This window comes from Podarcis filfolensis, assembly GCF_964270895.1.
Source record: "Podarcis filfolensis genome assembly, chromosome: 2".
In the NCBI taxonomy this organism is placed as follows: domain Eukaryota; kingdom Metazoa; phylum Chordata; class Lepidosauria; order Squamata; family Lacertidae; genus Podarcis; species Podarcis filfolensis.
In genome coordinates, this window is record NC_139605.1 from 27,840,453 (window position 1) to 27,861,969 (window position 21,517).

The 21,517-nt window shown below is 41.4% G+C and overlaps 2 protein-coding genes across 8 annotated transcripts in view; one reads left to right on the top strand and one right to left on the bottom strand.

The window, feature by feature from the left end:
• UBA3 (ubiquitin like modifier activating enzyme 3) lies at positions 1 to 19,786 on the bottom strand. 6 transcript variants are annotated; one of them, XM_083601753.1, is made up of 20 exons: positions 19,530 to 19,786; positions 17,932 to 18,053; positions 17,083 to 17,517; positions 16,811 to 16,873; positions 13,635 to 13,755; positions 12,309 to 12,389; positions 10,435 to 10,517; positions 9,585 to 9,665; positions 8,313 to 8,356; positions 8,024 to 8,088; positions 7,268 to 7,423; positions 7,084 to 7,186; positions 6,355 to 6,468; positions 6,080 to 6,133; positions 5,400 to 5,436; positions 5,245 to 5,326; positions 2,299 to 2,399; positions 1,984 to 2,047; positions 1,830 to 1,884; positions 1 to 1,201 (listed from the first exon to the last, which is right to left on the bottom strand). In XM_083601753.1, the coding sequence occupies exons 3-20, from the start codon at positions 17,100 to 17,102 to the stop codon at positions 1,113 to 1,115; spliced, it is 1,413 nt and encodes a 470-aa protein (XP_083457879.1). In that variant the 5' UTR covers positions 17,103 to 17,517; positions 17,932 to 18,053; positions 19,530 to 19,786; the 3' UTR covers positions 1 to 1,112. The 6 variants fall into 6 exon arrangements, with proteins under 6 accessions (XP_083457879.1, XP_083457882.1, XP_083457878.1 ...); XM_083601756.1 differs by lacking the exons at positions 16,811 to 16,873; positions 17,083 to 17,517; positions 19,530 to 19,786 and having other exon boundaries at positions 17,932 to 18,048; XM_083601752.1 differs by lacking the exons at positions 16,811 to 16,873; positions 17,932 to 18,053; positions 19,530 to 19,786 and having other exon boundaries at positions 17,083 to 17,221.
• ARL6IP5 (ARF like GTPase 6 interacting protein 5) overlaps positions 16,580 to 21,517 on the top strand; it is a 15,103-nt gene continuing 10,165 nt past the window's right edge. Inside the window, exons 1-3 of one of the 2 annotated variants that reach the window (XM_083602544.1) lie at positions 16,580 to 16,675; positions 17,998 to 18,042; positions 18,934 to 19,225. In XM_083602544.1, the coding sequence (XP_083458670.1) occupies positions 19,050 to 19,225 (176 nt within the window). In that variant the 5' untranslated portion in view covers positions 16,580 to 16,675; positions 17,998 to 18,042; positions 18,934 to 19,049. Of the gene's footprint in view, positions 16,676 to 17,997; positions 18,049 to 18,933; positions 19,226 to 21,517 lie in introns of those variants that run through there. The other variant, XM_083602545.1, reaches the window with a different exon arrangement.

The window sequence follows — 21,517 nt, forward strand, 5'->3', positions numbered from 1 at the left end:
TATGTTTATATAACTTTTTATTAATAAATATCCTAACATCAACCCTGAATATTAGTGGGCAACACCATGCATAGTAGCCGCTAATACTTGCAAATATACAAATGAAGTATTTAATTTTATCAACAGATGATGATTTAAGAACAGTATCTCCGTATTTTGAAAAAAAATACATTAACTTTTGGCAATCCTTAATATCTGTCAGTTTCTTAAAGACATATTAAATAAAGAATTGGGCTGTATATATATTTCCCTCTGTCTGGTAAGTCCACTTCACAAGTAATGCAAAACCATGGCTTAGCAATAGAATACAAAGCACAGCAAACCTCAAGCTTGTGTTCTCTTTCTTCTCTGGGGTGTCCAAGTGATCAGAACTTTATGCTTCTGTTTTAGATTAGTTTAGTACATCTGAATCCCAAAAAGTGGTTAATTGTAGCTATGGTAAATGAAAACATGTCAGCTTCATAAACTATGGCTTGAATTTGGCTGATTTCCACTAACCATATTTCAGATAAATGCAATTTTTCCGGGTTTTGGAGAGCACAGTAAATTGTGATTCATCTAAAACAAAAACAAAAGCTTTTCAACTCTTCCTTGGAGCTGAACTAAAGAAGAAACGGGAGCACAAACGTGAGGCTCACCCATGCTCATTCTTGTAATACTAAACTTTGGTTTAGCCAGCCCAATGCCTCAGTCCAAGAACTGTTACATAGATACTAAAATGTAATTTAAAATCTTTGTTATTTATGTACATTCAGAGACTTCATAGGTGCTTCAAGAACTATTGCATTGTCCATCATGACATTTCCACATGCACAAAGGGGTACTGACATTTTTTAGAGTGATTGCAAATTGAAAAAGTTATTGCTTGCTATACACATCAGATTTCTGTACATGAGTGAGCTTTTATACAGATAACATCAACCAAATATTGGTTTGCAAAGACAGTTCTAAAATAAGAGCAATTTATCCTGGATAAACTAACTTCCATCAATGCTTGTATTAACAGGGATAAGGTCTGGCTGTTTCATCTTCCCTCCTCTTAGTGCACAATGGTAGTTCTACAAGGTGTGCAAGATTTTTTTCAGTGCATGTTTACAACACTTGCATTTATATCAAGTAGTAAAATGAAGTTTGAAGAGTACAGTCTGTGGTGTAGTGACATCTGCAACTGCAAGTTCTTGGCCATCAACAAGTCCAAGCTCTGTATCAAGAAAGTTATAAGCACAGCATTTCAGTCACTTCTATGCACGTATGGAAAATGTGCAACTGACAATTGACTCAGAACATTAGGAAATAAAACATTTTCTGTTATGAGACAAAATAGTAAAAATGATTATTTTGCTTTTAGGAAAACAATTGCCCAGGTATTGGTGTGAAAACATTACAGCTATCAATTTGGACCAGTGTCCAAAGAAATGAACAAATTATTCTGCACACCCAGCAGCATTTTGGACTCTGAGCAGTATGTTTGTTTCCATTGGTTCTCATGGTTAGAATGGAAGTTATATTACAGCTTTACTCAAAAGAACAATCAGCTAGCATTGAAAGAAAGAATAATCTTTGTTTCTTATTTTCATGAAAACTAGTGTAAGGAGGCAGGAATCAGCACCTTTATGCACAGATTTTAAGATTTGCACATCTCAAAGTCTTTGCTTTTGTCCCTTGAAACTTAACTATGCATGGAAGAAACTTTTGGGGAACTATTAACTCAAGTTTCCGCCCACCTCCTATATACTGTATCAACATACAGATACACCTGACGTTGTACAAAGTCAATTTGCTTCATTAAGCTTTATATCCCCTAAGCAATATTTCAAGGTTTATAATACCTTTTAAAGTCTTTGAAAGATTCGGCCTTGTTCGTTCTTCAATAGAAGCTACTGACTGGGAAAAAGAGGACATAAACAGTGTTATTTTTTGCTTAAATAAATACACACACACAAACAAACACACACAAATAAATTATAAGTATGTATTAGTCACCTGTATATAAAGGGTTTTATTTTTTCCATACATGGTGGCTGTTATTGCAGGAGATTTCATTTGCCTGTGGAAAAGAAACAACCAGTAATATTTTTTTGGAAACAAGTATCACCATCCTTAATCTGCTAAGAATGTGTATTCAGCAAGATATAGGGTTGTATTAGGGTTGTATTAATCAAACTCCTACTCAGAGTAGACACCATGAAATTAATGAGCCTAAGTTAGTAATGCCCATTAATGCCAGTGGGTCTACTCTTGAGTAGGACTAATGTTGAATACTACCCATAGATCACACCATAATAATTTAATACTTACAATGAAGCACTATTTGTTAAATAATCCAAGACTTCCTGAAGTTTAGCTGACGGAGAAAATTCTATGTTTTGAGGGAGCTGACTGCAAGCCAGACAGTTCTCCTACAAAGCAGTAAATGAAATAGTCAATATGGTTTAAAATGTAAATTAATCACTGTCATTTAATTAAAGTTATCAAAATCTCATCTAAAGTATACAAGGAATTACAGTGGTGCCCCGCAAGACGAATGCCTCGCTAAACGAAAAACCCGCAAGACGAAAGGGTTTTCCGATTTTTTAGCGGCTTCGCAAGACGAATTTCCCTATGGGCTTGCTTCGCAAGACGAAAGCCCACAGGGAAATCTCCGGGGACAGCGGGGAAGCGCAGCGCACCTTCTCCTCTGTTCCCGGACCTGTCCTAAAGGCTTGCGGTGGGAGGTCCGGGAACAGAGGAGAAGGCGCGCAGCGCTTCTCCTCTGTTCCCGGGGCTTGCGGTGGGAGGAGGGTTTTTCCTCCCCACCGCCAACATTCAGAACAGCTTTCTGAATGTTGGTGGTGGGGAGGAAAGCCCTCCTCCCACCGCAAGCCTTCAGGACAGGTCCGGGAACAGAGGAGAAGGCGCGCAGCGCTTCTCCTCTGTTCTCGGACCTGTCCTGAAGACTTGTGGTGGGAGGAAGGTTTTCCTCCCCACCGCCAACATTCAGAAGGCTGTTCTGAAGGCTGGCGGTGGGAAAAAAAGCCCTTCTCCCGCAGCCAGCCTTCAGAAGAGTTCCCCCAGGGCTGCCTAGGCTGCGGATAGCAGCCTGCTGCCCCGCGCGAGGGGCGCTCTGCTTCAGAGCGCCCCTCGTGCGGGGCAGACATTCGCAGTTTGGGGAGCCCGGCAGGACTTCCCCGCAGGGCTCTCCAAGCTGCGGATAGCAGCCTGCTGCCCCACACGAGGGGCGCTCTTAAGCAGAGCGCCCCTCGCGCGCGGCAGCAGGCTGCTATCCGCAGCTTGGAGAGCCCTGCAGGGAACCCCTGCAGAGCTCCCCAAGCTGCGAATGTCTGCCCCGCGCAAGGGGCGCTCTGAAGCAGAGCGCCCCTCGCGCGCGGCAGCAGGCTGCTATCCGCAGCTTGGAGAGCCCTGCAGGGAACCCCTGCAGAGCTCCCCAAGCTGCGAATGTCTGCCCCGCGCAAGGGGCGCTCTGAAGCAGAGCGCCCCTCGCGCGGGGCAGCAGGCTGCTATCCGCAGCTTGGAGAGCCCTGCAGGGAACTCCTGCAGGGCTCCCCAAGCTGCGAATGTCTGCCCCGCGCGAGGGGCGCTCTGAAGCAGAGCGCCCCTCGCGCGGGGCAGCAGGCTGCTATCCGCAGCCTAGGCAGCCCTGGGGGAACTCTTCTGAAGGCTGGCGGCGGGAGAAGGGCTTTTCTTCCCACCGCCAGCCTTCAGAAGGCTTTTCTGAAGGCTGGCGGTGGGGAGAAAAGTCCTCCCCCCCGCCAGCCTTCAGAAGAGGTCCGGGGACAGACTGTCCCCGGACCTGCTCTGAAGGCGGTCTCCATAGGAACGCATTAATTGATTTTCAATGCATTCCTATGGGAAACCGTGCTTCGCAAGACGAAAAACTCGCAAGAAGAAAAAACTTGCGGAACGAATTAATTTCGTCTTGCGAGGCACCACTGTATTTGCAAATGAAAATTTATGCTTTCATTGGAGTTAGTAGGTACTGGCCTGCAGTGTTTAGTGCAGTTTTTTAAAAGATGAATATGAACATTTAAGACATTTCTGCAGTATTTCTGAGTTATGTCATCAAATATGAAATGCCTAGTAGTTCAATGATTTGAACATTCCTTCTGTAGTAAAAAAGAGAACAGTGGCTTATCCCTGAATTCAAGTCTCCCTTTCAAAAAAGGGGGGGTGTTTGCCCTCAAGAGTTCATTCAAATATGTTTTCTTTAAAAGAAAGAACTGACATCCTAAATATATTTTTAAAAAACCTAACAGTATACGTGGAATAAATCAAGAATCAATGCTAGTGCATCAGATTCGGACCAAAAAATATATTATTATATTAATAGTGATTGCTTGACAGGCGAGGTGTGAAGTCATCATTCAGCAATAGAATGATTCTACTCAAGTACTTTGCTTCCAATAGCAGGGAAGAGACAAATGGAAGAGGAGGGGTGTTCAAATGACAAAATAAACTAGCTTTATTTATTACAAAGACATTCATCCTCTTTTTTTCCTTCAAGAAATACAAATAATAAACAACATATAAAAAATAGAGTCCCACACACAAATCCAATTTCCCACTTAAAATTCATCCTCAGGTGGTCGTCTGCATTAAATCAAGAAGTGAGGGGCAAGCATGAGGATGGAAAATGTAGCTTCTTCCCCAGTCCACACATTATCGTCTCCACTCTTTTCTATGAAATTGAATGAAAATGTCTGCAGTGGGAGCCTGTTCTACGGCACAGATTTGTGGAAACTCTAGTCTTCCAATTTGCAGAGACAGTGATGGAACTAGTGCACTTGTACCTAGTCTCCTCCCTTGCGTGTTGATTTCATAAAGACAAACACTTGCTGAAGTCTCTCTTTTTTTCAGGTTAACTCATAAATGCTTTTTAAAAATTTATATGTCCTTAAAACAAGGGTGTGGTGGGCCTCTTTCAAGGACTGTGCTCTACAGTTGAAGAAATCCTATTATCAAGGAAGTCCAGGTTTTATTTTCTAAGCATATGCATGGAGCAGGGTCTCTCCCATGTACTATAATGGCCAGGAGTTTCATAAGGAGAAAATGCTTCCTAAGGTATGTGAAACCTGAACACCATGAACAAGGTTATATCTACCACAAGCAACTTGAGTGAGCATGGGAGCGTCAGATAGTTGCTTAGTTTACAAAGTTTTAGTTTTATATTTTCGGCGAGAGAAGTTCCATTATGACCCAAGCACTCAATAACGAACAGCTAAGAAAAAATTACGTGGCAATACCAACCTTCTTTTCGGCTTCAAATGTGTATGTGTACAGTCCATCTACATCATTGAATACCAAATAGTTGTTCAGAGGCATGTATGCACTGTAATGAAAAATCAGTTAGCATTCATAAGCAACAAGTGTCCTAAAAATGTTTTAATTCAGAAACACGTTACCTTGTGGCTAATTTAAAGACTTCAGTGGCACATACAGCTAGAAAAAGAAAGAGATAAACAACTAAAATTACTTGTAAATTAGAGGAAAGTACGGATCAAACATTTTACTTATGGAACAAGGAAAAGAATCAGCAGGTTTTGTGTTCAAAGTTTTCTAGAAGCTAAAGTATATGGTGAAATGTAATTATCTGAAGCAAATCTAGAATTACTACATGGAATTAAATGCAGTCAGAATATTAAACCCTTTATTGCCAGATTCTGACTTACCTATAACTCCACCTCAAGGTGCCTTCCTAAAGATTCAGAACCTTAGAAATATTGCTAGACAGGTGTGCCAAATTTCCTTCTAGCAGTTTAATTTAAAGTTTATTTGAGGTAAATATATTGGTTATTTCAATGTGATTTACTAATAATTTTGCCAAGGGCTGCACTCATAGGCTGCAATCTTATATATATTTACTAGGGAGACAGTATAACTGTCCTTAATTAGACTTACTACTGGGAAGATATCCATAGGATTGCTCTGTCAAGTCCCCCCCCCCCTATGTATTTAAGCTAGTTCATTACATTCAGCCTAAATACGTAAGGAGAACAGGAAAACATGGTTTTCAGCTTAGATCTCCAATACTATTCTTACAGATGTAATTGGAAACAATTTTTTAAAAATTGCATTACTGTACCTGCGATGACAGCATTTGTAGAAGCTACAGCTGGAATGATCCGCTTTACAACCCCTGCATTGAGAGAAGCAGCATCACAAACTTATGTTATTTCTACTTTTAACAGTTGGAAACATAATTCAAGGAAAGTATCTACAGTATTTTGTTGTAGTATGGTCACTACCTCAACCAACATAGAATAGGGCAAACTATAGCCAGACGTGTATTGCTTATCATTATGGTTTCCCAAAGACCAAAAAGGACCCACTGAACAGATGGCTTCTGCTGTATCTTACCTTGTGTGAGCCTGTAGGAAAGACCTTTAATATTAAACTGTGCTGCCCTTTCTAAAGACTTTTCAAAAATCCACTGTATGTGCTCAGGATCATCTCCATCTAAAGCAACACCTTCTGCAAAAAAGGGGGGAAAAAGAAGTATGATTTTTACAACTTAAGCATGAAATGGTTCTTCATAACTGCAAATTACAGTAGTACCTTGGGTTGTGAACGGGATCCATTCCGGAGGCCCGTTTGCAACATGAAAAGAGTGCAACCTGAAGCGCCGTATCTGCGCAGGTGCGCGGAGCGATTTGGTGCTTGTGCACATGCACAAAGTGCAATTTAGCACTTCTGCACATGTGCGAGCGGCGAAACCCAGAAGTAACCCTTTCCGGTACTTCCAGGTTGCCACAGAACGTAACCTAAAAGAACATAACATGAAGCAAACGTAACATGAGGTATGACTGTATACCATTTTTTAAATAATAACTTGCTTGGGTGTTGTCTCAAAAAGAGAGACGTGACTACTATGAAATTTGCAAAGGGATAGGTTTATTATGAAAATGTGATTTCTAAAAAAAGAAATATAAATAAGAGAATCATAAAAAATAATAGCCAGAAGTAAGAGGAACTCAATCATGACTCCTAAGTCAAATTGCACAAAACAAGTGAAATAAAATATGATAGGATTATTATGTTACTCAGCTTTCAGTTTTGACAAAGGTTCAACGGTAGTTTATTGATTACCTCCAAAAGGTTGTTCCTTGGGCCACTGCAGTATCCTGACATATTCAATGCAATGTTCTGGTAGCCGAGGCATTGAAGCAATTGTACACATAGGAAAATTTACCTAGAGAGAATGGATAAGGTGTTTCAACATGAATGTTGAAGTGGCATGCCTGGCTATAAAGTATTTGTTCTATTTAGTTACCTGTGGTGGATAAAGTTCAAGTGTACATTCAATACAAGCTGTCATGCCAGGAATAATCACACGAGCATTTCCTTTAAAGCCTTCAGTTCCTCCATCAATCAAAGGTATAATGGAACTTGGATCCAACACCCCATTTTCATGGTTTAAAAGTGAAATCTAAGGAGAGCAAAGAAGAGCATTGAGTCCATTTCCTCTAACCTCAACCCTCACCCTTCATAATATCCAAACTGAACAGTCCTTAGGGTATTATTTAACAGGACTTGCTGAACCTGAGTTGCCTGAAATAACTGCTGCATTAACTGTCCTGCATTTTTTTGTTCTGCGGAATGTGGTGGCAGTCCTCATTAAAGTACCTCAACTTCCAAAATCAGCTCAAAATTATTTCTGCGCAACTCATTTATGGGCATATTTCAGGAGCCTGAGAGCACAAATAGCCATGAAACTTTCTGTCACAACTGAAATACGAGACCTTCATAAGCAGCAGGGCTTTATTAAAAGGCTACAGCTGCAGAGAGCCATGCTTTGCATTTCAAGTGTTCTCCCTTTTGTTTACCACATCCAATATGAAGTTGAAGAGCAACATATTTCAAATGCACATACCGCAAAAGCAAAATCAATTTTCACAGACACTCTTGGTGACAATCCTCCCTCTAGCCTCAAAACAAGTCCCACATTCAGGGAGGGTTTCAGCAGTACGTGACTTAATAGTGCCTATATTTTGCAACAACTGAGTAACTTTACTTCCTAGGTATTTACCAGCATGCCATTTATCCATCTTCTTGCAATTATTGAATCCAAGCCACATACAATTATATGAAATTCTGAAAGAAAACATAAATATTGTTATGCACACTTGATACTTCCCTCGCTTTTCAGTATTGTTAGCATATTTTTCTATTGTTTCTACACAAAGACAGTTTGCTAGCTGAGCTTTCTGTTTGTTGCATTTTCTCCTTCCTTTAAAGGAAAGAATAATAATGTTCTTTAACTGATTGGGGGGTACCCACAAGTCATTATTTTCACAATAGCACACTTAGTTACTTACGTCTATAGAAAGTGTCGTCTAGATCTTGAATTTTTTTGTAATGTCTGAAAAGATATACAGTAAAGGAATTCTCTTGTGGCAGTTACTTGGCCAAAACACAAATGCCCTTGCCTAATTTGGTATGCACGCCACTGTCCAACACAAAATGCCTTACTATGGCTCCAAACTTCCTCAAAATTGTCTCTTTAAGAATAGCTTGAAGAGTTATTTAAAAATTAGACTAATGACAACACCTTTTTTTTGGAATGAGCCTGTCTGTTTACTGATTGTTCCAACACCACTGGAGGAGAACTGATGTCACACTTGTACCTTTTCCATAGCCATCTCATTGATCACTGTGGGAAAGAGGACACTGAACTAAATAGGCTTTTTTGATCTGATCCAGCAGGCAACTTTTCCCCATCCCACAATGGCTCTAAATTCTCTGTAGACTTAAGATGATATTACTGCATCCAAGCTGGGACAGATGAAGCCTAAAATCAGGGGAAAACCCATACCTGGTACATCTCTCTCAGCATCTGTGTACACACAAGTGTAGGTGATGTGGATGAATAAGCATAATGGATCCATTTTCTGAATACTCAAGCTAATGTAGGAACTGCATTTAAATTAAAAATGCAGTAAGTTTGATGCACTGCATTAGAAACATGGCCAGTTCAAGGGGTTCCAATGTGCTAACATCTGTGAACAGGCAAAACAGGCTTTTGGTATCACCGAACCCTCAGAGGGCATTTTAGAAAGATTTACTGCTAAGACACTTGTAGTCTTAGGTTTCACTGTCAACTCTGTACATAAACTCAGATTTCAAAGACAGCATTATTATACATTATCACTGAAATGATAATCAATATCCACTATGTTTTTAATTGTTTGATTGTCTATCAGGCAGAAATTGAAAATGCCAGCTAATATATACGGTAAATAAAAACACAATCCACACATGCACTCAGAAGGATAGCATGTCTACAAAAACCAGTTTAAAGAACACACAATGCATATTCATGTTGAAGGTTGGGTGGCAGGGGCAGGAAATCATTGAACTTCAATAACGCTGCAAAATGGTTTTGATGGTAAAGTAAGGCAAGGGGACTGCTATCCAACTCTGGAAACATTTGATGCTTTTGATATTTCTGAAGAAACCCATTAGGCTATTTTATTCAATGATTAATCTATGGACTAAAGCAAGCCACACCAAAAAGGAAAAGGGGGGGGGGAATGCAGGTGACTGTGGACATGAGAATAAATTGAATCCTTTTCTTCATAAAAGGATACGGTACAACAGCGCAATTGGGAATTCGGCTGTTTAGAAATTCAGCAGCAACTTCTGCTTTTGGCCGTCCAACATCTTTAGGTCTGCAAAAAACAATATTTGTTAGGAAACTGAATCTGTTAGGATTATCCATTTTGCCTTACACAGAATCATGGGAGGTTAACTACAACCTCTGTTGCAATGCTAGTTTAAAGCAGGAAAGGCATGATTCAGAGGACTACACAGTAAGTCAAAGATCTCAGTTCCCATTTTTCAAAGGTATCTCCATCCACTGGTATGGAAAATTCAGAAGTGGTTTCACTTCTGAAAAAATAATAATAAAGCACACATATGTGAATGTGGGTATGCAGAAAGGGGCACTTGAGATCGTGGATTCTTATTTGTAAAAATGCCATATAATCAGCCGTGGTTTTTTTTTCACAAGCTCCATCTCAGATACAACTATTTGACAGATGGGAGACTAGTCCTGACACACAGCCCCACAGTGTTTCTCTTGCTGTCTCCCATATTTGAAATCACCACAAGGTTGAAATGTGTGTGTTGTTGTTTTTTTCTTTTGAAGGAAAAACATGCTATAGTGGTAAGTCAGAGGGAAGAGGCAGGGAGAGAAGCAGGCAAGTGATAGCAGTAGTAAGTTAGTACTAAAGCAAGCAGACTTTATTTGGAAAGTTAGTGGGGTAAGAGTGAAATGCTAATTTACCATTAGGAATGCCACAGCATACATGTTTATTGAAAAAATATTCAACTCCCTGAATTCTGTTTTAAAGGAAATCTTACTGAAATAAATGAAGTTTTCTTGAAAATGAGAGCCAGAGTTTGCAGTTTATTCTCAATAGGAAATGTATGACTTACCGAAACAAAAATTGCCTATTCAGGTTAGATACATCAATGGTGTCCATGTCAATGACATGAATCTGCCTAAAACCAGACAATGCCTGAAGACATAAAGAGATCAGGGTTACAATAAAAACAACATCATCTTTTCACTATTAGAAATGTTTGGACATATTTACTGCTTCTGAAAAATGGAAGTACTTGAAGGGGCTGCAAATCTATCATTAAGATTGTCCACACTTAGGGCAGTGGTGTGTGTGTGTGTGTGTGTGTGTGCGCGCGCGCACACACACACAAAAACATATAAATTGGATGATATATATGCCACAGAAGGTAAACCTTATGCAGCACAGGCCCAACAGCCACCATTGCATAACCATGAGATATTCTTTATAGAAAACCCCCTAAGAAAATTCTTCATACAAACTGACTAGTACAAGTCATTTTAAACGAATTACTGGGGGGAAAATCAGTAGTCACATATCTTGTTTGCAAATGTGACAATTAGAGATGCTTATGAAATTCTTCCTCTTCTAACCTGACTCTGGATGTGGTAATTGCAAATTTGTCAATTTTGTTTGTAGGATATAACTGCTTTCTTCAAAGAGTTCCAAACTTTCTTCTTCTTAAGCAGGTTACCAGTTAACAGCCAGCATCTTTACTTTTCCTTTAAAAGTTACCAAATGTACACAGTACATCTGTGCAGTAATCATATCGGAGTGAGAAAAGATAAGATTGCTTAATTTAACTGGTTCTTTTGTGAAAGATTCCATTTTTGTGCAGTATTTTAACCAATGCACATATATTTATCAGTAACCTTTAAGGAGTGTGGGGGTATATCAGCTGAAAACTGCATCAAAGGGAGCATGTTCCAATCCCAAAATGAATTTTAGAAACTGTCCAAGTTAATTCAGAAGACAGGCAAAGTGGGAAACATGATAGAGAAAAATTATCAAAGAGAATGGAATTAAATACCATTGGTTAAGCAAGTTGTGCTTAACAGATATAGCTTCTAAAAGCAAACTCTGTAAAGTTACTATGGTTTCCACTTGTCCCCCATTTCTTCCCAGTCATACTGTCTTTTCATCCTGCATCTAAGTCCAAATATCTGCAGATGACAAGATATAGCAGTAATGTATTCAAAGCTCTCCCTATGGTTAAAGCTTATGGGTGACATCCATCCTCATCAATTCCCTGTAGCTCCTATATGCTTTGAAGGGTATCCATAGGAAGGGTAAATTCCACTTAAAAAATCAAAAGTCTGCTGCACAAGTGGGACGCTACTCTTGGCTGTCACCCTACATGTTTATGTGTACATTTTGGGAGTTGTCTCTTACTATTACAACAGCTGAAGCACAGTCTACATAATTGTGCTCATAAACTAATGGAGATGTTCCAGAATCAGGAATGAATCTATTATCTGCCTTGGTGAGGCAAATCAGGTTTTAAAAAATCCTCATTATTGCCTGCTGTCTTGTTAGTAAGAATAATTTGTTGGCTTTGTTTTTGGACAGGATTTATTCTTCATCAGACTCAACTTACAGCAAAACTAAAGAAAACTTTGCAGAAGTAAACAGGACAGTATTCCAAATATATTGGAAGTACCTCTGAGATGATTATTCATTTTTCATAAGTTTACGCAGATTACTGAATTGACTGTGTGTTGAGCATGTATTTGATTCTGTGTGATTTTGTACTTTAGTTTGTGTATGCAAACTTGCTACAATCTAGCTACTAAAGTAGATTGTTAAACATGTTTTATATGAGGATAAGGGATCGAACTAATCACATAACCCTTTGACTTCTCAGCGTGTAGAGCAAAAAGCTGGGCAACATGATTATTCTCTCAGTGAACAGCACAGGCCATCAATAAATAAAAATGAAATTGTTACCAGATTTTTGAGGAGTTCACATCCTAATCCTCCTGCTCCAATAACTAGAACTTTACACGTGTTTAAGAGAAAGTCAAGGGGCTGCAAAGAACCAAGACAGACAAACAGTTGTTGAAAACAGAATAACCAATATTATCACAGAACTTATTATAATGCAGTAAAATATTTCAAAATTGTGAAAATACAGTTCATTGTAAATCAGAATTTGCCTTTTGCCATTCAAGTTAAATTTGATTAGTACAGACAAACCAGCATTGCTACTTAAGTTATTTCAAGCTTGTTAAGATATGTGTTGTTTGTTTTAAATTAAATCAAAATGTATACAGGAACAGAGATTGCAATGGTACAGCACTGAACTACATGGTTTATACAGATACATATTTCTGCCAGTTGAAAGTCTTTATGCAATCGTAATCTGACTATGGAAACACACTGCCTGCAGCTGGCCTGCTGCCACCTGCAGAGACAACATCTAATCAATGTGCACATGTTAACCTATGTCTATCCCACTGGAGATCGCATGGAATTCTATGGGTCTCACTCCCACATAAACATACACAGGACTGCAAGAAGAATACAGGAGTATTTCCCTGATTACTTTTAGCCAGAACTAAAAAGGTCAGGTGCAAAGAATGATGCCTCGGTAGAGACAAGTAGGGAGAAATAGCATGCAAGGTTGGGGGGTTAAGTGCACAGCCCCATAGCTGCTTTCCATCCCCTGAACTAGGGCGGCATTACCCCTGCATCAGGTGTATTCTGCATATATTTTAAAACTCAGCTATAAAATTAGGAAATATGACATAAATCTAAAACAAGTATGCATGGCAAACCCAAAACAAATAGGTAATTCATCATTATCTCACCAAATTTTACTTCAAATAGTTCCCATGTTGAAATCCAGTGGTGTCTGTCCATCAAATGGACTTCTGTTGCAGGACAGGACTTTCCCTTCTCCTCCCTCCTGCAGCCCCTTGCACATGTCCAAAATTAGCTCCAGATGTCTGGGGAACCATTAGAGCAGATGTAGGGGTGCATGGAGCTGCACAAGGGAGGATAGGAAGGAAAGTTTGCATGTGCAATACTGAATGATGTCCACTACAGCCAAATTTCTTATTGTACACATCAAAGCTTCAAGTGCCCTACATGACTTTTAGCATCCAAACTATAATTTATGCAAGACCACATCAGTCATGCAGAAAATTAGTTGGTTAATTGCAAAAGTTTGCAGTCTTGTTCATTTTTAATTAATGAAGTGCAAACAAAAGAACAGTTCACAACAGCAACACAATACTACAAACATTTGTATTTAAAATAACTGTTTCTCACTTGAGTGCCTGGCTCGAAATCAGGGTGTGTGAAAGGTCCAGATCGCTCGAGGAACTTCTTTACATGGTTCCAGCGACCTTCCCAGTCTCCATTGTCCCCACACCCACCATCAACAGCCATTCTGCACAGAACATAGAAATTCAGCTGCAAAAAACCAATGGATAAACACACACACGCACACAATCTCTACAAACTTAAGACTTTCCTTTTGTATGATTATACATATCACAAAGTGCTACCAATTTTATCTTGTTCAGAGCAAATAAATGAAATATTTTAGGACTCTGCTGGCTACTAGACAGTGGGTCTAGTATCTAAGTCATGCATAGAGAGGACTCACTGAAAACAATGAGACTTAAATTGCTCATATTTTAAGCCCCATTATTTCCAGTGAGTCTACTCCAAGCATGCCTAGATTTCGATCCAACCCATTAATAATACATCTATTTACAATAAACAGATATGTACTCTTAAAATTAAATTGCTATATGTGATTAGTTATGAATATATATATGCATGCACAAACCAAATATTCAGATTTCTTTTACTTGGAAAACCAGTATGCCAAGCAGAGTTTTAAAAAATAAGGTGTTATTAGTATTCTTAAAGAACAATGATTAACACCAGATAGCTATTTCTGCCTCAATCTACTGAATATGCAGTAGATGTAATGCAAGGGTGGCTAACCTATGGCCTTCCATAAGTTCCTGAACTATGGCTCCCATCATTCCTGACCAATGTTGTGGTTGAGGAGTGTTGGGAGTCCAGTATCATGTGCAGGGCCCCAGGATTCTCATCCCTGGATTAAGGGATAAGAATACAAAAAGCAAATCAAGTGTTTCACTTAATTGATGTTTTGATGGGATGTTTTTATGTGGAAGCGTACTTCTGACAATAAAAGAGGAAACAACATGAGTAACTGATACACATCCATTGGCAATTCATTTCTGGGAACCCTGTAGCTTGTTACAAGCAATTATCTACATTTTAAACACAAAACTCACTTTTTAACAAATTGAAAGGGAAAGTGACATGCAAGTCACTTACAGTACTACATGTTAACAGTGAATTGGCTAGCAAATGTTTGAATTTTGCCTGACACAACGTAACATCCAGTTTCAATTTCTATTCTATGTCCAATTTTACTTTCACATTATACAGATCCCTGAGTCTCCTTAAAATACCAAAATTCAACCATTTAAATGTTTAGATGTGCAATGCAAGATATGAATTTTGTGTGTATACTGATCTTGGGATGTTTTAGTGTTTTTCACTATCCAAACTATGGCTGTTACCCAGCAGGGCTTAATAGAGAAGTGGAGTTATTGCCACATCAGCAGGCCTGTCCATGCACACCATCCTGGAGTGGGTGCAGAGATGCCATTATGTGACAGCAGTGGGGTTGGCTCAGTATCAAACAGATCTCAGACCAGCTTGGTCCCTTCTCCTTGCTGTTTCAGGGCTTTCTACTTGCTACTACTGGCAGCCTGTAGAACTTCTACTCGCCTGCTGTTTCAGTGGACAGAAGCAGTAGGGCCAGGCAGAGGAAATCTAATCCTTCCTGTCTGTCAGGTGCAAAAGGGAGGCTGGATTGCACATTTACTTTACTGCAGTTTTAATTTCCTATAACCTGTTCTGAAAACCAGTTTAAGGGCAGAGTATAATAAAATAAATAAAACATGATACCCTGTAGTCTGAAGTCACATCTCAGCAAGGTAACAAAACTGCCAGTTGTGCAAAACCGCAGTTTACAATACTGTTTATAGTTTTATATAGCTAGTGTTTCTAAGTAGTGCAACCATATTTGCATCCCATTCCTACACCTTTCTTCTTGCAATTAAAGTCCACTGAATTCAATTAGCCTTACCTTCAACTAAGCATGAATTAAATCAGGCTTCCTCAACCTCAGCCCTCCAGATGTTTTGAGACTACAATTCCCATCATCCCTGACCACTGGTCCTGCTAGCTAGGGATCATGGGAGTTGTAAGCCAAAAACATCTGGAGGGCTGAGGTTGAGGAAGCTTGAATTAAATTATATCCTACAGTAGCCAACCTGATGTCCTCCAGATACTGCAGAAGTCGTCCAAAAGATCCAGAGGACACCACATTGGTTATGGGTTACATCCAACGTTGCCTTAAGATAAGGCATTCTAGCACAGCTGATCTTTTCCTTGTTCTCCCAGAAAGCTCACCAAAAGATCAGGGAATACAAAATATTATGGGCTGTGTCATCTGGGGCTCTGGTGGGAAGGGGGAAATTCCCCAAAACTGGGTAGAGTAATTTCATTTATGCAACTCTGGTTACAAACTTACAAATTTTACATTTTAAACAACTGTATGGAATCATTTCCTAGTCACGTTCCTTACTGTCATATTTTAGTTTCGCTTGCCTTTTTATATGCACAACTCTTGATTTTTACAAAGGATTTCCCATTAACATTCACTCATGCAATATACTGTAAGCAGTTTAGCAATTTGCAATACATTATTACCCAAGCGGCTTGTGCACTTCCCATCAAAATGTGCATTACCCATGATCTCTTTGATCTTTGAAGAGACCCTAATCCCTGTTAAGACTTGCAGTGACCCTTTAAGGATCTGCCACACTGAAATGCATCTTAGTGCAAGTTCCAATTATGGACCAGTTGGTCTTCGCAAGAGATATGATTCCACCACACCTGCTGAGTCTGCATAGCCCTCATTTCACTGCTCAGATGTGGGCTCACTTGACTGAACACTTGCTCTGCACACACACAAAAACCTGGCCCGCATGTGGAAAACTAGCAGGGAAAAGGCTAGGTTTCTGCAAGCGGAGACAGTCACAATGCTACTATTCATGCAGAGCAACATGAAGCCCCATGAGGAGCCTCAAGTGGGTGTGATGCTGATCAGCTCCCATCAGCATCAGCCAGCATGGCCAGTCATAATGAGAGCTGTAGCCCAGCAACATCTGGCCAGCCCCACACTGGCTATCCCTGGTTTGAGGCAGAAGATTAGCACCTGAGGGAAGAACCTAGGCGCCTAGAGAGCCAGGCTGCAGGTGCTTTTGATAATTCACACATACTTGTTTTTCTCATATATGGGGGGGAGCCTGCCACACGTTCCCAATTCAGTGGCCCCCTCGCCCACATGTGCGGCCCCCCTCCATCCTCTGCCCCCTAAACCCAGCACTGACCCCATCTCTCTCTGCCTCTCTCCCGCTAGCCGCCGCTCCTCTAGCCTCCTTCTTTTCTTCTCCCTATAAAAGAGAGAGAGAATAAAAGAAGGGTCAGTCGCCGACCGGGTCAGGCTCGGGGCTCGCGCGCTCCCGCCACGACTTGGGCGCGGGGGGAGGGGGACAGGGCAGAGGCTGAGGGGGCGCAGCTCCCCGCCAGCCCCCTCCCTGGAAGAAGCGGCGGCGGCGAAGGCAGCCAAGCGCGTGGGGGTGGGGAGGAGGCAGGTACTTACGGCTCCTCAACATCCGCCATAGCTGAGCGCCTCTCCTCCTGCCCTCTCCCTCCAACGGCTCGCCCACAATGCACCGCGGCCGGAAGTTCCGAGCCGGGCTCCCACTCGTCCTCGCTGACGGAGGCGATTCGAGCTTCTCCTGAGGGGAGGAGGAGGAGGCAGAGAGGCCTCGCTTCCGGTTTCCGTTAGAGCCGGTCGCTTTTAAAAACACGCGCACGCGCGAACACAGACGCCAAATTCACCGCCCAGCCCAGCCTCCTGTTTCGCCGTGGGTTGAGTGCCGGGACTAGGTTGTGGGTTCGAATTCCCCTACTCGGCCATGCAGCCCACCGGGTGTGACCTTGGGCCTGTCGCCTGCCCTCGGCCTAAGCGGCCTCACAGGGTGGTTGTGAGGATGAAACGGGCAGGAGAACCATGCACGCCGCCTCGAGCTCCCTGTGGGGAGGGGAGCAAATAAAAGTGATATAAAGAATAAGCTGTCTGTGGAAGGGCAGCGTCCTTTGCTACCCCTCCACACAACCATGCGGTTTTCCAGCAACTTGTGCTGCTGCGTCCCAGGTGCGGAGGAGAAACTATAGTCTTTATTTAATTCCTTACGTACATGCTCATTTTATACCGCCCTCCAGCCACAGATCTCAGGGCGGTTCACAACATAAGACACCATAAATATCCTTTATGATGGTGGCTAAGTAGCCACGGATAGCCCCTTCCTCCACGACTTGGTCGTGGTATCTGACAGCCCTCTCCTCCATGAATCTGCCTCATCCTCTTTGAAAGCCTTCCAGGTTGGTGGCCGCCTCTGCCTCCTGAGCCCTCCCTTTGCAACCAAAAGCTTTCTTAATTTGGTACCTTTTTCTGTCACACTGCGTGACATCTTAGTGCCCTCCCGATTATTCCATTTTGCATTCTCTGCAGACGGCGATCCCTTCAACGGAGTCGTCTTCTCCACCTCTGGTGCAGGTAGTGGTGAGCTAGATGGACCAAGTTCCTAATTAAATTCATGGTTTAGTTGGAGGGCACCCGGTATTTGCATGAGCATGATGAGCAGGACATGTTCAATACAATAATGCAACGTGAACATATTTAAATACTCCAGGATGTTGAATCGTCCGTCCCCCTAATTGTGCAATGGGCTTAGTTGTCACGTTGCAACAACTAGATCATTGATTTCCTAATAAGAGTTTCCTTAGTGTTTAGCATATTATGTGAGCGTGCTTTTTGCTTTCTCTAGATTAATTGTAGAGGTTGATTAAAATCAGAAAAAAAATGTCGCTGGACCTCATTTCCAGAGAAAACAGTTATTTTGTACATGACCTTGAGGAAAATTTACTGGTGGCAGTGCAGTCCTATTCAGAAATACTGCTCTAAATGCGGCATACTCTCAGGCAAGTGTGTATATTATTGCAGGTAGAAAGTACAGTTCTAAATAAATTTATTTAGCACCTTTATACCCCATCCCTTAGCCAAAAATGCTCTCAGAGCCGCTTACCAAAGCCTATGAGTAAACTAGCCCTATCCTCAGGCGGCTTACACTCCAAAAAACAAAATGCGGGTGGAAATGTAAGGGAAGAGAGAAAAGCAAGTGGAGGCACAAATTCTTATTAAAATTGCAAGTAGACATGCATAGCACTGCGCTGTGTTGAGCAACCTTGCAATATATATATAGATATCTGGCATGATCTTACAACGGTGTTCAAGGAGACTGCTACTGAGCTCAGCTTTTAAAAAGGAGCTATTGTGTGAACTATATACATTGCAAATGTTGCATCTTAATTTGCAAACAGTGGGATTTTTGTGAAGGATAAAATCCGCCCTCCCGCGGCTGCCTTTTCCCCCCTTCCTGCTTTGCAGGCAACCAGAAATGCAACTCCAGTCAGCTGGTTGCTGCGTTGCCCTTCTTTAAGGCCGCCCTGCTGACGTCGCGCCGCCGCCGCAGCTGCTGCAGGGTTCCGAATGGGAGAGGCATTATGGACGTGCAAGTAGCTCCGCTGAGATCCTGGGACGACTTCATTCCGGGCCACGACCGCTTCGCCCTGCCGGATTTCAAAGACATTTCCAAATGGAACAACAGGGTGGTCAGCAATTTGCTCTATTACCAGACCAACTACCTGGTGGTGGCGGCTACTGTGATCTCCATAGTGGGGTAAGCGCGGCCGCGTTCCGCGGCAAAGATGGAGCGGGGACGCACACCTTTCCTGGCCTGGCGCTGGCAACTCTAGCAGAGCAATGGTGCATTTTAGCTTCCGTTCTCCCTTTCTCTTCTGAGGGTAGCAAGCTGCCGCTTGCAAACTGCAAGCTGCTGCTCTGCACATACTAATTGAATAAATTCCCATGGAACTTAATGGGGCTTACTTCTGAGAAGAGGTATATGGGGTTGTGCTGGGCCTCCTTGTTTGCTTTCCATCGCATTCGTATTTGTGGAGAAGCTTCTAAGTAACATACGTTACCGGATGCGCATTGCTTCGCTCTCTGGTTTTAAGATGGAGGTAGCTTAGCTGTGAGCAAGACGATAGCAAATCCGCTATATATATCGCAAAGTGTCCTGCATAGTGCAATCCTTCATGAAATTGCTGTTTTCGCCATACAGGGCAGGTGCTTTCTTCGGTGCCGTTGGCTAACTGTAACTTCCTGAGTTGATTTCCTTTCTCTCCTTCAAAATGTAGCTGTAGGCGTCTTCCTTGTTGAATGTACGTTTTCAAAAGTGAAACCTACGCTTCTATTAGATTTGGATCATGAAATCACCAGGGCAATTCATTAAGACTGTGTTTATGCATGAAGAAATCTAGGTGTTTCTGTGCCACCCCCCTGCCGTGCCTTGAATACAACTGTAACGTTGTATTCTGGAAGTCAGTTCTGTGTGTATATGACCCATTGTTTGTGGGAAATTGGTATTTTGCAACTATTCTTGTTAACCCTTTTGAGAAATGCACTTTTATTTTTATTTTATTTTTGCTTTTTGGGGGTGAATTGGGTTAAATGTGAGGTACTTTTCAACTTAGTTCTGATTCTTTCACTTTTAAAGAAATAAATGGTTCTCTTACATAGTTCCCACCTATCCCCATAGTATTAGAGAATAAATCCTCAGATACTCTCCCAGTCCTCATATTCCCTGTGCCTGTTATTCATTTTGGCCCAATAAAAAGCTTCCCTTCTTCAAGACAGTTTTTGGAAAACCTTGATAAACCTTGGTGCATGCTCTCTCTCCTATATATATATAGAGAGAGAGAGAGAATGTATTTTAGGCCTAAACTGATGGGCGTTGGTATTCAAAACTCTAACTGCAATTTCTTCACATGAGTCATGCTTGCTGGACTGTGCCACATGGCATTTCATCCTTAGAAACTAGTTTGTTCCTGGCTTCTTCAGAGGACTTGAATGGAAAGAGAAGACTTCCTATGCTTCCAAACCATTAATGTGGCCTTGCCATTTGGAACTAGTCATGAGTCAGCCCCTCACTCATGTGACAAGTTCTGAAATCGTTGGTTGAAAATTTGGCAGTCTGGTGACTCATCAGTTTGGCCTCTGCTGCACTCATGAGAGCTAGAAGCTTCTGTTAAATGATTTGTGTGTTAGAAAGCAAAAACATACCTAAGAGCCATTCTTGCTTCCCTTACTCATTCACCTCAGAGTCTGATTAAGGGGATCAGATTTTCACTGACCAGGGGTTTTTATTCCTGTCATGGTAAAGGTAAAATAAATGAAATCTTCAATCTGCAGAAGCTGTAGAATGAGTAAACTGAGATTAAGCTCACTTGCTTTCTCTTAAGTCTATTATCATTAATAGAGCCTAATTTAAACATGTTTAACATTTCCCCTTGCTAGAAAAGCTCTCCTCAGAGTAGTGTTTCCCAACATGTTTTGGACTACAACTGTCATTCACTCCACCAGCAGGGCCCGTAGTTGCCCAGGTTGCTTTAGAGCATCAGTGAGATTTTACGGCTACAAGTGTGTGCGTTTAAAAACCCCACAAAGGAATTATTTATATGATACTCAGAACACCACCTTTTTGAAGAGAACCTGTGAATATATGAAAATTCTGAGCAAAACCACACAGGAAATCCTTCTTCCGTCTCCTTTGAATCCTAAAAGATGAAAGAACAAAAAAGCAAACTGTCTGCCATTTTGGCTTGGTCTTAGATTTAGGCTGCATTCATCAACCTTTCTTAGTTACACTTGCAAATCCTTTTACAGACTGGGTCTTTTACTTCATGCTAAAAGTGAGACAAGGCATATAATTGTTCCTTGATGCTTCCATCAGATAGTCAGAAACAAACAGGACTTTCCTTTATTCCCTAGAGGTGGACATTGTGTTTTTTAGAGAAAGACCCTATAGCAGGCATAGGCAAACTCGGCCCTCCAGATGTTTTGAGACTACAATTCCCATCATCTCTGACCACTGGTCCTGTTAGCTAGGGATGATGGGAGTTGTAGTCCC